This window comes from Vespa velutina, chromosome 7, assembly GCF_912470025.1.
Source record: "Vespa velutina chromosome 7, iVesVel2.1, whole genome shotgun sequence".
Taxonomy (NCBI): Eukaryota; Metazoa; Arthropoda; class Insecta; order Hymenoptera; family Vespidae; genus Vespa; species Vespa velutina.
The window spans coordinates 5,175,063-5,190,432 of NC_062194.1; the positions used below are offsets into that span (position 1 = coordinate 5,175,063).

The window sequence follows — 15,370 nt, forward strand, 5'->3', positions numbered from 1 at the left end:
TCTTAAAAATTTATACTACAAATTATTAGTAATTATAACAATAAATACATAAGATGTTTTGAAATAATACGTGCTTTAAGAATATATAAATGTGCCTACTTTAATACGATAATTTCATTAATTTAATTCTAATAATAGTCTTATGTTTATAAATTCAAAATATCATCGATTGATGATCAAAATTAAACACCATCTGGTAGTAAAATATAAGAACTACGTTAAATCTATATAAGTGGCTGCCGATGTCATTGATGAGATTTTATTCAGATGAAAAAATATTCTTAATACTCTGACCAATATATAATTTTTCTTTATTAAAGTATAGTGCAAACAAAGTAATTATTTTATAACTTTATTATGAACTACAAGATTTGTCCAAACATTATGTTTTAAAATATCTTAGATCGTAAGCTGTTTCTGAGACATTACAAAACAGATATAATAATAGAGATTTAATAATACAGGATACTGATGTTCACAATAACTTAATAATTATTAAAAAAGCGTAACTTTTATTATATATAAAAATAATTCACAAAATGTTTCCCTTTAATCGTGCTTGAAAGTAATCTCCATCTCCTTTGGTTGCTTGTCTATTTATTTCCTTATGACGTTCTCGGCTAACAATTTCTTCTATTATCTCGCCATCTCCCTTAATTAATCTAAAAAATGATTATTATAATGATATTATGAAAAAGGCATATATGTATATTGTCATGTATATATGTGATTACCTATATCTTCCTGTTTCCTCATCATATACCCTACGTATTAAACTTTGTTTTTTTTCCCATTCTTCTTTTGTAATAGGAGCCATTAATTTGGCTCTCTCTGACATTTCTGGTGAAATTTCTGTAACAGTATCCTTGGATTTATCAGAAGTACGTTTTTTATTTTCAGTAGCCAATGACTTTTTCAACTTCTTCTTTGGATTTTTCTTTAACTTCCTCTTCTTTCTATGCTTTTTTACATTTTTTTTAACTCTTTTAGCCTTCTTCTTCTGTTTTTTACGTTTTCTTTCATCTTCAGAAGAATCAGAACTGCTGGTACTACTGGTGCTGCTGCTACTACTGCTGCTACTACTGGTACTGCTACTACTGCTACTACCACTGCTAGTACTACTTGTACTGGAAGAACTTGAAGAAGAGGAAGATCTTCTTTTTCTCTTTTTTTGAGTACGATGATCAGGCTTTCCCTCCAAACAATCAGCTTTTCTTTTCTCTCTAGTTTTTGTATGGGAAGGATCTACATTGGTTTTTATATTCTGTATTTTATCTATTTTTAAAGAACATTTCTCTTGTTTGGAACTGCTGTCTCTAGAATTGCTTTCTCTCACAAATTGATTAGACGCATCCTTGTTTGAATTTCTTTGATAATCAATGTTTTGATCTTGATTATTTCGTGATCTATTGTAATTAGGTACTCTATTATTATAATGTGTATAATAATTTCTCCCTTCATTATTGCGCCTGTAGTATTGATAATTATTATACGGTATTCTTCTATTTCTATTATAAAATCTTCCATATTTATATGATCCTCTCATATTTGTATTACCACGTTCTCTGAAATTATGTGGGAGCATATTGTAATTTCTTGAACCTTTATAATTGTTCACAGTCCTGTCCATTCTTTGTGGTATAATTCCATTCTTATATTCTTTAAATGTACGATCATCATCTTTTTTCTTTTTCCTAGTTTTCTGCAATTTAACATCATGGCTGGAAGTACTGGAAGAACTGGAACTACTCGAGCTACTTCTATGTCTTGACTTTTTTCTCTTATCCTTACTGCATGCACTTCTTCTCTTTAATTTGCTGTCAGATCCATCGCTATGAGTAGATTGCGTCTGTTCTTTCATTCTATGTCGTTTGCTTCTAGAGCTTCTCTCGCACTTAGTTTCGTTACTTTCTCTGCCACTCATAATCAATTTGTAGAGATGAATATATAAATATCTAATTCCTTACAAATCATATATTCCTGTTTACAATCGTTATAATATATTTCTTGTAATATTATTACAAAAAATTATATTTATCCTGCCTCCATATTTATATTTATTTAGTTATCTACGAAATTTTTACAAACTAACTTTATCATGTTATATCGTATAAGTAATTGTTTAATGAATATATAATGTTACATACACAATTGAGATATATATTATAACGTAATATTCAGTTAATTATAATTAATTTTTAATCACACTCTCACCCTTTATTCGTACCGATCGTTAACCTCTCTTACTAATCGCCAAAGTTAATTACTCCATAGAATAAGACTTTTACGTAAAATGAGGCAGTCGAATGATTGGATTATTTAACTATTTCTATATGGAGGCAACATGAAAAGTTCAACCGACCTCATCGTTCTCAATTTCGAAAACTGAAGCGAGATTAAAGGCAACCCCTCATGTTTGTGTATACTGATAGTAGACCATCTATATTTTACTATAACAGAGGTTTTCATAAAAAGAAATTATGTTGCGCAATGGCAATGTTAATCGTCAAGGAAAAAAATTCTTTTTATTCTTATTTTTATTTTAATATATATCTGAATACTTCTTAATGCTAGAAGAAAAAACCTTTAACATAATATGTTTAATAAAGAAGAAAATAAAAAATAAAAATCTGTCAACTCTTTCATGTTAAACAATCATTTGTTTACAATTTTTTTTTTTTAATCACTACATTGATTAATATCAAAAATGTATGGACTCTAAATTTGAAAGTTAATTCGAAAATTATATTCCGTAAATATTAGGTAAAAGAATTAAAAATGAATGAAAGTGTATCAACATATAAAAAAGTGTAATTCCCAATAGAAATGGCGTCAGTAGCGCCAAGATGTTTCTGTAAGGACAAAGTCAGTTTGTTTTCTGTAATAGTAATTATTATTATTTAAGAAAATAATATAGTATAATTATCAATGCAATATTTATATATGAATGTTTGTTATATATCTCCTAAAAAGGAGATAATTAATTCTACATTGAAAAGTTCATATAATATATAGAAAGAGAAATTTATCGATCTCGATACAGCTTCGTCTCTTGAATTACAAAAAATCGTTGAAGCACTTAGTGTTCCTGGAAAAGGTTTATTAGCTAGTGACGAATCGCCTACGAGTTTAAATGATAAATTTGAAGAATTTGGAATAGAAAATACAGAAAATTTTCGACGAGATTACCGACAGATGTTATTCTCTGCTAATAAGGTAAATCAATCGACAAATTAATATTTGATTTGGTATTAAAAATATGAAAATTTTATCGATAAAGACAATTCTCACGAGTCTAGTATGAATTAATGAAATACATAAGCGGTGTTATATTGCATAATGAGACACTTTATCAAAAAACAACCGATGGCATCAGTTTTGCTGAGTTTCTTCAACAGAGGAACATCGTGCCAGGTATTAAAGTTGATAAAGGTTTGATTAATCTTTCTGGTACCAAAAATGAGTCAACGACAGAAGGCTTGGACAATTTAAAGGAAAGATGTATGCAATACAAACGAGAAGGTTGTCACTTTACCAAGTGGAGATGTGTTTATTCAATTTCAGAAACGAAACCGAGTCAATTGCTTATGTCGGTAAATGCGAGCACGCTTGCAAGGTGAACCACCATTATGTCGAATACATATAATAATCTATATATAGATTTACATATAAAAAATTTTTTTATTGGATTAGGTATGCGACTATATGTCAAAGTGCTCGTTTGGTACCGATCGTGGAACCAGAGATATTATCTGTCGGAGAACATAGTATAGAAAAAGCTTTACAAATTCACGAAGAGGTATTGTCTATTGTATTTAGAGCTTTAAACGAACACAGAGTTTATCTGGAGGGTATGATCCTGAAACTCGCAATGGTATTGCCGGGTGTTAAAGATACAAACTACACGTCGCAAGTGAGTAGATGCTTATAAATAAAATAGTACCATTTTTCAATTATTAACTGATAGATTTTAAATATATGCTCATTTATTTTTAGATCGTAGCCGATTATACTTTGAAAGCGTTACAAAGGACGGTGCCTCCGGCCGTACCAACGATTTTATTTTTAAGCGGTGGACAAACGGACGAAGATTCGATATTAAATTTGAACGCAATAAATACGTCAGAAGGAAAAAAACCATGGACTTTGAGTTTCTGTTATGGTCGCTGCTTACAAGTACGTATCATAATATAAAATCTTTTTTAGAATGTTATGATAATATTTCGCTATTTAATTTAATAAAAAAGAACGAAGTTATGAAAATTTGGAAAGGAAAAGTAGCGAATGTAGAAGCAGCTCAGTCAGTATTTCTGAAGAAAGCTAAATTATGCTCCGAGGCATCACTTGGAAAAGTCAACGTACAAGACCAATGCCAATGAAATAATCAATGAAAAAATATTTAATATTTGCGGATAATCAAAGATGATTATATTGAAGAAAATATATATTGACGAAATTGCAAGACCAATTAAATTAAACGATTGGACGAGTGCAATTTTATCACTTTATTTTTTCAACAAAAATGTATTATATTTATCTATTAAATAAGAAAAACAGTGGACGGTTATCGGAATGACCTGCCTTTTGATATGAAATCTGGAATCATTAACGTAAAAAAGTAGAATAAATATATTTCGTGTTTAGGTTCTCAACACGAACGTGCGTTATTTTATTCATTGAAATATATAAGGATATGCGAAAGATCTTGCATAAGAGTACATTAGCTTTAACAGTGAAAAAAATGTATAAAACTTCAAGCTAGAATGTCGAAAGAAGGTGCCCTTGGTTGACCTCTAAAGTGAAGGTTCTCAATAAAACGTAACTGCGTACGTGCTTGATTCGTCGAATGTATGCTACGTGCCAGCTGAGTCGTATTACACATAACAGACTACATATTACTCTTTTACTGGTCAATATGTCATCATTTTCACGGAATTCCACCAATGAACGCTTGCTAGCTGTTCCCTCGAATGAAACCAATTACCACGTGGTGCAATCCAGTGACGTAGCAATCTGGAATTTCAAAAGAATCTCGTCATAAGTTTTCATTAAAAAAAAACAACAAATTCATATAAAAAATATATAAGGTATATTTATTTTAAACATTTATTTCATATATATATTTTTCAAAAGATACAGTTCCGCATACTACTATTATAATCTTGTATTGGTGTCTCTTTTTTTAAACAAAGATTTCAGATTGAGCACCACGAAACATCGTGCATTCTCGCGCATGCGCTAATAGCGCTCATGTAGAGACTTTGAAATCGCCGTGCACCTTTGCTCTCCTCAGTTGTTCTCGAATTCCCGGTTGAGAAGGTTGTAACGATAACGTGCGTGTACGTTTTCAATATCAATAGTCGAATCCATCTCAATAATAGGTAAGTTAAATTTACATTTTAATTGTTGAATGAACGTTTATCACAAATCAATATCCACGATTTAAAGTGAAAGTAAATGACAATTGTGAAATTCGTTTGTGAAAAGAGAAAAAAAAATGATGGCTAACATTGAGGATATTACGAAGATTTGACCTTGACTGACATTCGGCCGACACCCAATTTTTTTGTATTCTTTAACTCTAATAATAATATCAACGTTAATGAGAATATCTTTTTGCTTTCTAACATCGATCCAACGTTAATTTTTAAAATTTCTTTTCTCCTATATAAATAAATATCGTAATGTCAAAAGTTTTTGGATCGTACATTTTTATAGAAATAATCATATAACATGCATTATTATTAGGACCGTATAATAATTATACAATTATTATCTTTTGTAATATTGTCATGTGAAAACTAACCTACATTCGAGACGAAATAAGTAAAAAGATAAATCGAGAATCTTTACTCTTCGGACAATCGATCTTAAAGGTTAAAATAATAAGAAATACGTAGTAAGTCGATCTATAGTAGTTCTTAGAATGGTACAATATATATATATGAGCCTTTATTTAAATGCAATAAATGAAAGTTGGCGAATAGTGAAACTTGGCCAAAAAGGAAAACGTTGAGTGATGCCAATTTCCTGTTCGATATAGTATCAATTTATTTTATAGATATTATCATTCTGTAATCATGTTATAAAAGTAATAAACAATTGTTGCAATAGGATTTAAGCTAGGAATGATTTATGCAAGTAGAAACACGTTTAACTTACATTTGACATATGACTCATAAACGTGTGATCTTTAATATTCTTATGATTTAAGTCTTTTATTATCTCGTTTATATACATAAAGTATGAAAAATGTACTAATGTTTAGTAATACATATAATATATTCCTTTTATGGTTATTGAGAATAATTGTTTTGATTTATATTAATAGATTTTGATCAGTATCAAGTGGATCAAATTCCGTTCATGTTCATGGTTAATAAGTTTATTCATCATTTTAAATAGATATCAAGGAAGTTTTATTAATTATTTCACATTTTTTAATTTCGATACGTTATTATTTAAATACAAAAAATATATATAAATAATAATGTAAGCAATAAATGCTATCGTATATTACAATAAATTAAGAATTATAATGTGTTTAGATGTTGATGATATAATATAAATAATGAGATGTATGTATAAAGCTATCGAATAGATTTATATTAAACAACCTAAAGAGGTCACTTAACACGCGCATGAAATAATGATTCCACGTGTGTTGCATTTGAGACCCATGAAAGGTTCACATGCATTTCGAATTTCGTCATTTGAAACATCGTCGAAACAATTATCGTACGTGTTAATATAGGCGACCTAGGCATTTATTTCGATCGTATTATTTTTTTTCTTTCATTCAGCTTATTTTTTTTCTCTTTTTAATAATCGTACATTCCGTTAGACAATTTTGTTTATTTCTTTTTTTTATACCAATATCAACACTACATTTTATTTGTTTTTTTTTTTATACATATATATATATATGCACTAGTATCTACATAAATCAGGAAAAACTACGAAATAATGATAAGATATAATAAATATGCTGTTTTCTGCATTGTCGACTTTTCTGTTGATTATTTGATTAACGAATAGAGGGCAGTGAAATGTTTTATTCTGAATATTTCCAACTATGTTGTTTCCAACCTACAATCCCACTTTTATCTACAATCCAAATAATTTTTCTTTTCGAGCATATCTAATTCATTAAGATAAATATAAAAACAGGATAATATTAATTATCATTTTTAATATGGATTATTTGGGAGAGACATTGATCTTTTCTTTCGATTATGTTATCATGACCCTGAACTTTATTCACCGAGTAGCTTATCTAAAATGAATACAAAACATATTATTGATTAATTTCGACTTCAAAAATTAATCAATTTCGTATTATAACGTAAATAAGACATGTTGTTATTTTATTATAGATGCAATTAAACATTTTTATTATTTTTTTAAATTTCGTGGATCTTTTATTGATTACGAATGTTCTTGTTGTGCAAGTGTCGGCAATTTCCAACTTTTCCAGCTGTCGGCAATACTCAGCGATATCGTGTTATTGAAAACGAACTATACATTCTTCTGTACATGAAACATATGGATAATAAATAATAAAATATCGAATAACAAAATCACGTTTTAGATTATATGGTTTTGCTTAAATTTGAAAAATTTAGATTATTATCTAACACAACGCATATACCAATGTACGTCGAATTATATATATATATATATATATATATATATCTTCGTACGAAATTTATTTATAGACTTCACAGAATTTCTCTTCGAGTTCAGTGTGATCTTCGGTAACATATTGTATTCTTTTTGAATACATGTATGTGTTTGTTCAAACGATTATGAAATTAGTTTAGAAACTGACAGTACGCCTGCGCAGTGAAATAAAATAGACGTAAGATGTTTTTCGTTTTATCGAGCGACATACCAAAATCGTTAACTTATTAATACTATTTTTACAAAAATTTTTTCGTAAAATAATCCCCCTCCCCTCTTAACAAAACATGTGATATCCGTAATTTATTATTATTACAGACAACAGCCGTGAATTTGTTTAGATACAAACGTAAAAGTAAAAGACCGTTATTTAATAATTTTCGTTTTTTATCATTGAAATTGCATATCTCTTGTGAGAGCAGTTAACCAATGACAAACAGGTTTATCTTGTTGCGCCACAATGAAGTAGAGTGTTGAAATTTACATAAGATTACGTATACCGTGCACCAATTATCTACAAATGTCGATTTTATACCTACGAAAATTATTCTGAATAAATTTTATATAGGTATTATTTTCATTCTTAGAATATATGTATTTCGAATAGTGTATATGTGTATCTTGAAATTATAAAGTTCTGTACTTCATAAGATATTTATCGATCATAACCAATGAAAAAGACAAAACAATGATCAATGACCCTTACTACCAACATCCTAAAAAATATAAATTTATATATCTCTTATCTAAACTCACAGAGAGTAATATTCTAACATAACTCTTACTTAATTTATAAGAAAGATAACGCCCGTTAAAAAATACGTTTCCCATGAGAGAATATATACTTTCCCCATCTATTTCATTAGTCCGCAAGAACTTTGCAACAGCAAGTAAGCAGGGAGACAGGTATCCTCGGGTCATGAATTCAGAACACGCAGGGGGAATTATATACCCCACTACCATTTTATAATGCGCGCATGCGCAAGTAAAGAACGTCTGCGCGTGCTGCATTGCGGTTTGTAGAATGCCAACCACCCCCTTTCTCTTTCTATCATATACATATAAACATACATACAAAGATAGAGAGACGCACATTTGCACATTTTCCGTCGATCCTTTATGAAAGCTGCCTTGCGGTGGATTCACCGCACTGCAGCCAGGTTTGCCAGCGTAACGTCGCCATTACCCCCATCGACACGTTCCTCTCCCACCCCCATCAAGCAATCACGAATAGGGGGTGCGAGTGAAGTCGGAGCCCCGCGAACGGTCAGTCGGTGACTCGCGCTCGTTGCAAACGCGAGTGCGTGATTATCCGTCTTCTTTTCCCTTTCATTCTTCCTAATCCCTTCGTCTCTTTTTTTCTTTCTATCTATCTCTATTTCTACCTTTTCCTCTTTCTAATACGAACCTTTCCATCTGTTCTATTTTTCCCTATTTAATTTAATTTTCTCTTTTTTTCTCATCGAGTCATCGAGAGAAGGGATGTAGTCGTCATATTAGTTATAGGACGACCCTCGGTCGGCCCGTACGGGCCGACCGATCGCGTCCCTTTCTGTTCTTTTCTTTCTTTTCTACTATGCTTTGCTCTTTCTCATTCTAATCTTCTTTTTCCTATGTGATTATTATTTCGTGAATTATTCAGTTTTCTCATTTTTTTCTTTTTTTATTTTTTTATTTTTTTATTTTTTTTAACGAAATAACGTGGAACGAGCATTCTATATTACGAAAAGAAAGAACATCGTCATGTCGAACGAAGTAACAGCAACGAGAATTTTTTCTATTAATGTGACATGATATTTATTATTTATCGCTCTAATCTTTCATTATAATTATAATTACTGATGTTATTATCTCTGTGATTTTAATTATCTTCATTATCGTTGGTCTTTATATCTTTCTCTCTCCCCCTCTCTTTATATGCAAATATATAAATATAAATATATATATATATAATATAATATATATATATATATATATATATATATATATATATCTGTATATATATATATATCTTTGAGATTGTTACTAACACAATTATTATCGTTAATTCTATTCTTATTATTAATACCGTCGGTATTCGTGATGTATGCGAATGTGTGTACGTGCGCGCGCGTCACCCCGTCGACGAGGACGACGCCGCAAGGGCTTATTTACGGTCATTGGACCTAGACCGAACATAATGACGATGGAACATGAAGGTAAGGGGTGACGATAGTCTGCTATCATATTTAGAAGAATCTCCCGCACGTTCTTATCCAGTTAATTATAATACCTCGGATCGATATTTTTTGTAGACCGTATGATTTATATATAGTCGACTTATTTACTCGATAACCCTTTCTTTTTTTTATTTATACAATTATTATTTTAATGAACAATCAAATATTAATCCTACTTGTTCTTTTTTTTTCCTTTTTACAACGATCGATTGTCATATTGTTTTTGTATTCGTTGCACATAAGCTCGCAAAGATCTATTTGGATCAAAAATATTTTTAATTTTTATTTCTCAAGATAAGCTCGTTCTTTGTAGTTTTACTACATGCTTCGATAACTAATCGTATAAGTTTAGTGTCGACTAATGATAATTCCCTCTTTGTGGCGCAATTTTATAATTTAATTAACTAAATATAGGAATATGATAATCATAGGATACTTAATAATATCACATTGGGAAGACTATATTTGTACATATGTAGATATACGTACATTATTTAGATAGATGTAATAACTATTTATTAGGTGATATTATGATTTATTTAATGATTGTGAAATAAAATTATTTTAAATAGAAAAATTATTATATTATCTATCGTATCATTTATATAATTTATATAAGGGTAATAAAATTGCTTCCCTCGAAGCTATCTACCGATTTCTAATCGTAGCAAAAGCCCGTACAGCTCGTTGCTTTTTTAATCGTCTTTTCTTTTGATGTCGTTTTATCGATAAGCTCTTCAGTACGTCACTTTCAGCTATGACGTCACACGCAGATTGCATGAATAGGAATTGTAGCTAAACGTCTTTGAATCTGAAACGAGTATTTTCTTCTTTTTTTCCATCTTAAAATGCCGATGCCGTGCTATCTCTGACAATAGCAACATTTTGGTTTAATAATAATTACCAAGTTTCGAACTTTCTCTCTCCCGAATTCTCACGAACTTATTTGATAAGTTCTATTGTACACGTTTCTAGTAAGTCTGACATTATCTTTCTATGATAATAACTTTCAACGACAGTGTTCAACCACTCGAATCGGATAGTTAATTTCAAGTTTGTCAAGTTATTTAAATGTAAATGAAACATAAGTTTTGTTAGCTAAGAATATACAGGGTGTCCCATAAGGTTTGATCCATAATTCAGGAAGGTATCGAGAGGATCCCATAGAACTACTTTTTAATAGAAACCAATGACCTCCGCGACCAATGCTATACAGTGTCTTGAAGTTGGTCGTTCGGCAACTTGTCATACAAGACATAAAACGATTTACTTGATTTTTAAATAGGCTTAAATGCGATGAATAATCTAACACGATTAATTTTTTATCATTTAATTTAAGCATTAACATAACTCGTATATTTATGAAGAGAAGGAAATGAACAAGTTAAATAAGTTGTTTTATGGGATCCTCTCGAAACGCTCTTGAAGTATAGGTTACATCTTTTGGGACACTGTATATGTTTACGGGTCGTTGGATCGATGAAAAAAATTTCAAATGAAAATATAGTGTGTGTGTGTGTGTATGTATGTGTATGATGACAATTTAATTATGCATCGTTAAGGACTTCCATTAGCAAACGATATTAATAACTATTCGAAAAACTTTTCAGTGTGTAATAACTTACAAACGAAACAACAGCCCTTTCATTTTCTCCTTCATTATCTATTTTGTTTTTTTTTTTTTTTTTTTTTTAATCTAGTAAATTACATAAAAAATAATTAACTTCCATTCCCAGAAAATGGTAGCCGAGAAGTACGACAAGCTCGAGCCTGAGCTGAAGGAAGAATTGAAAAGACTTGCCGAACAGATTGTTGCTCCTGGAAAAGGAATTCTCGCTGCTGATGAATCTACGGCCACGATCGGTAAACGTCTGAAGGACATCAATGTTGAGAACAACGAGAACAATCGAAGAGCATACAGACAATTACTTTTCACCGCGGCAAAGGTACGCCATTATATTTCAAAAGGTTTAAGTTGTTATTTACATTTTCTTCTTTATCAATGATATTTATTAAGGAGCGAGTCAATGAACGAATAATACGTATAGTAATTCTTGTCATGTAGTTACAATTTTAAATTATTTATTTACTTGTTGTATTCACAATAGATGCTAAATGTCCACGTTCATTTGTAGTTTACATACGCGTCCATTGTCCATCATCGATCAGTATCGATTGACGTTTTAATTAATTTCAACGGTTACTCGGACAAGTCAGAGGAACAAAAAATTAAATTTAGAATATCGTTTTAGAGTTCCACATAGTCAAGTTTTAAGTGCTTAATTAACTTTTTACATCTTTCTTCAATATCAAAAATTGTTATTTTAATAGGACGTCATTGGACAACATATCTCCGGTGTGATTCTGTTCCACGAGACTTTATACCAGAAGGCTGACGACGGTACACCATTCGTCGAGCTCTTGAAACAACGTGGCATCCTTCCCGGTATCAAGGTCGACAAGGGTGTTGTACCACTCTTTGGTACCAATGATGAATGTACGACTCAGGGACTTGATGACCTCCAAGCACGTTGCATCCAGTACAAGAAGGATGGCTGTCATTTCGCTAAGTGGAGATGCGTTCTTAAGATCAAGAATGATACGCCTAGCAAGCTCGCCATCTTAGAAAATGCGAATGTTCTCGCTCGTTACGCTTCGATCTGTCAGAGTGCAAGAATCGTACCAATTGTCGAACCCGAAATCCTTCCTGACGGTGATCACGATCTTGCTCGTTGCCAACAGGTTACGGAAGAGGTTCTCTCTGCCGTTTACAAGGTTAGAAAAATATTTATCCATTCATATATATAAGAGTTAAATGGGAAAATGTCGCAATAAAACGTGTCAGCTGAATGATACAAGATCTTGCCAAATGGTGCAACAAACAGTCACTATTTTAAATTTTATTTCATACTGATACTTTAACGATTTAAAAGGATTAGTGAAATTGCCGAATTTTTTCTAAATTTTATTTGTTTTACTAGTATTATATTATTTTAATTATAACTTTTAGGCGTTGGCCGATCATCATGTCTATCTCGAAGGAACCCTCTTGAAACCAAACATGGTGACACCGGGTCAAAGTTGTCCAACGAAGGCAACACCTCAACAAATCGCAGGAGCGACTGTAACCGCGTTGCTGCGTACAGTTCCACCCGCAGTACCTGGCATCACTTTCTTGAGTGGTGGACAATCCGAAGAAGAGGCCTCTGTGAACTTAGACGCCATCAATAAGTTTCCAGTTAAAAAACCTTGGGCATTGACCTTCAGCTACGGTCGTGCTCTTCAAGCCTCCGTTCTTCGTGCCTGGGCTGGCAAAAATGATCAAGTGTCCGCGGGACAGAACGAACTTATCAAGAGGGCTAAGGTACCATTTTATGTATAACATTTTATCTTATGCTACTTTCTCTTTATAATACCTAATTTTTTATTTGTAAAATTTTTCCAATCAATATGTCAGTCTGTTGTCTCTAATAATATTTATTTATTTATTTACTTACTTTTTCTATATTTTAAATTAGCTTGTGTAATATGTTATGTTCCTTACTTTTTCTGTCATTCTATTTTTTTACTTTTTCTATCTATACTATGTCTAACGCAGCAAATTCTTTTATCTGTTGTTTGTTAGCTTTGTTTCTTCTTGCTATTTTACAGTTTCTAATAGTATTACTAATTTTATTGTTTATTGTTAATACTACGATCACAACGTTTATCGTATTCAATGATACATCATTGATTTTTCTGTATAGTGGAATAGTGGCTAATTTTTTTTTTGCATGTCCATGAATTGTGTGCTTATTTAGGCAAACGGTGCTGCTTGCCAAGGCAAATACGTTGCTGGCAGTATTTCTAGCAAAGCTGGTGACACTTCTCTGTACATCAAATCGCATGTATACTAAAATTGTTTTTCCTTATTCTGTGTGAGGCCGTTTATATACTACTATAACAGTGAGTACATAACAATATAAAATTAATATTATAAATTTGGAGTATAAGATTAACCTTTATATTCCAAAAATTATCAATTTCTTTGCCATTATTGAAAATATTATCTATTACGTATTTCATTAAAAAAAAAAGTACATGTTTTATCATTGTTTCTTAACAGGCCAACAGCGAATCGGCACTTGGAAAATACGCGGGAGGTGTCACAGGAGCTGCCGGCGATGCTGCGCTCTTCGTAGCAAATCACGCGTACTAGAAGAAATGTTCAGTTAATAATAGTTTAGAAATTCAGTTCATCTGTCGAATACGATCATCGTCGATCATTCTTTTGAGAAATAGCGTAAAAGAAAAGATCCATTTAACATTCTGAACAGAAAGGATAAAATAATAATAATAACAATAATAATAATATAATAATAATAATAATAATAATAATAATAATAATAATAATAATAGTAACAATAATAATAACAAATCAGAGAAATAATAATAACAAATAAAGAAAGGGAAAAAATGAAAGGAGATCATCGTCGATGATCGTTGCGATCTTTTGCGATATTTTTCATGACGTTAACCTTCGATTTTACAAATCCATCGATAATTTCCATCGCGATTAATAAAACTTCGTTTTTAATCGTCTTTTTACTTCATAAGTTTCATAGAAATAACCCTAAAAAGGTATATCATATGTATGAAACAAACGCGTAATTTCATCGCAGAGATTTTTCAAATGTGATTGCGCACAATAACGCTAAAGCGAAAGTAACGTTGAAAATATTATCGATCGTTCGTCAATAAAAAAAATAAAGAAATAAAAAAACAATGAATTTCTCTGTCCACGATTTTCATTTTGAACTTCGAAGGCGAGGATATTCGAGCAGAAGCGTAAAAATATTTTAAAGATTATTAAGAAAACCAAAGAAAAAGAATAGAAAAATATGTAACAAACATATGTGCAAATTTAAGATGAAAAACAAAGTAAACAAATTCGACGATGACGCGAATTACACATCCTACGCATAAACGCATACAAATACGAATACACATTATTATATACTGTATTCTGTAATACTATGATATATATATATATATATAAAAACAAACAAAAAAAACTAAGAAGAAATATATATATCTATATATATATTACCGTCAGTGTCGTTAAAATATTCTACGTGTGTAAAAAGAATTATAAAGTAAACAAATCATATTAAATGTTGTTTGTTAGAAAATGAATCCGTATTACAGAAGCGTATTATTACGTTATTTACTTATAAAATTATATATAATCTATAGATATTTAAGAAGTGTATTGAAAAACATACTTGTACGTCGATGTTATATTATTATCTAATGTTTTCATTGTAATCTAGGTCACCAAATACACTGTGGAGGGTACAAATGTTGTTCTTTACTTAAGTCAATTTATAACCTATGAAAATTTTTCTCAAAAAATATTTAAAAATGTATTTCCTTAAATTAATTAATAGCGATAATCAAAACCTCAGAAATATATATATGTGCACATG

General features: G+C 30.7%; 3 protein-coding genes across 7 annotated transcripts; 2 read left to right on the forward strand and 1 right to left on the reverse strand.

The window, feature by feature from the left end:
- Positions 1-287: 287 nt before the first annotated feature.
- On the reverse strand, positions 288-2,463 carry LOC124950625 (ADP-ribosylation factor-like protein 6-interacting protein 4). Of its 3 annotated transcripts, none has more exons than XM_047497589.1 (3): positions 2,215-2,463; positions 735-1,962; positions 288-662 (listed from the first exon to the last, which is right to left on the reverse strand). In XM_047497589.1, the coding sequence occupies exons 2-3, from the start codon at positions 1,922-1,924 to the stop codon at positions 533-535; spliced, it is 1,320 nt and encodes a 439-aa protein (XP_047353545.1). In that variant the 5' UTR covers positions 1,925-1,962; positions 2,215-2,463; the 3' UTR covers positions 288-532. The 3 variants fall into 3 exon arrangements, with proteins under 3 accessions (XP_047353545.1, XP_047353543.1, XP_047353544.1); XM_047497587.1 differs by having other exon boundaries at positions 735-2,069; positions 2,215-2,462; XM_047497588.1 differs by having other exon boundaries at positions 735-2,069; positions 2,148-2,462.
- Positions 2,464-2,826: 363 nt separating this feature from the next.
- On the forward strand, positions 2,827-5,381 carry LOC124950613 (fructose-bisphosphate aldolase-like). Its single transcript, XM_047497572.1, has 7 exons — positions 2,827-2,865; positions 3,016-3,216; positions 3,300-3,616; positions 3,694-3,913; positions 3,997-4,176; positions 4,248-5,087; positions 5,193-5,381. The coding sequence occupies exons 1-6, from the start codon at positions 2,827-2,829 to the stop codon at positions 4,377-4,379; spliced, it is 1,089 nt and encodes a 362-aa protein (XP_047353528.1). The 3' UTR covers positions 4,380-5,087; positions 5,193-5,381.
- LOC124950626 (fructose-bisphosphate aldolase-like) lies at positions 5,235-15,239 on the forward strand. Of its 3 annotated transcripts, none has more exons than XM_047497594.1 (6): positions 5,235-5,381; positions 11,639-11,848; positions 12,234-12,677; positions 12,913-13,266; positions 13,703-13,847; positions 14,008-15,239. In XM_047497594.1, exons 2-5 carry the CDS (start codon positions 11,642-11,644, stop codon positions 13,796-13,798), a joined length of 1,101 nt encoding a protein of 366 aa, XP_047353550.1. In that variant the 5' UTR covers positions 5,235-5,381; positions 11,639-11,641; the 3' UTR covers positions 13,799-13,847; positions 14,008-15,239. The 3 variants fall into 3 exon arrangements, with proteins under 3 accessions (XP_047353550.1, XP_047353548.1, XP_047353549.1); XM_047497592.1 differs by lacking the exon at positions 5,235-5,381 and adding an exon at positions 9,740-9,881; XM_047497593.1 differs by lacking the exons at positions 5,235-5,381; positions 13,703-13,847 and adding an exon at positions 9,742-9,881.
- The last annotated feature ends 131 nt before the right edge of the window (positions 15,240-15,370 follow it).

Coding starts and splice junctions, on each gene's coding strand:
- LOC124950625 (XM_047497589.1), bottom strand. CDS start 1,924: ATGAGTGGCAGAGAAAGTAACGAAACTAAGTGCGAGAGAAGCTCTAGA. Junction 663..734: donor GAGGAAACAGGAAGATATAG/GTAATCACATAT, acceptor ATCATTTTTTAG/ATTAATTAAGGGAGATGGCG.
- LOC124950613 (XM_047497572.1), top strand. CDS start 2,827: ATGGCGTCAGTAGCGCCAAGATGTTTCTGTAAGGACAAA. Junction 2,866..3,015: donor GATGTTTCTGTAAGGACAAA/GTCAGTTTGTTT, acceptor TATAATATATAG/AAAGAGAAATTTATCGATCT. Junction 4,177..4,247: donor GTTATGGTCGCTGCTTACAA/GTACGTATCATA, acceptor TTAATAAAAAAG/AACGAAGTTATGAAAATTTG.
- LOC124950626 (XM_047497592.1), top strand. Junction 11,849..12,233: donor TACTTTTCACCGCGGCAAAG/GTACGCCATTAT, acceptor TTATTTTAATAG/GACGTCATTGGACAACATAT. Junction 12,678..12,912: donor TTCTCTCTGCCGTTTACAAG/GTTAGAAAAATA, acceptor TATAACTTTTAG/GCGTTGGCCGATCATCATGT.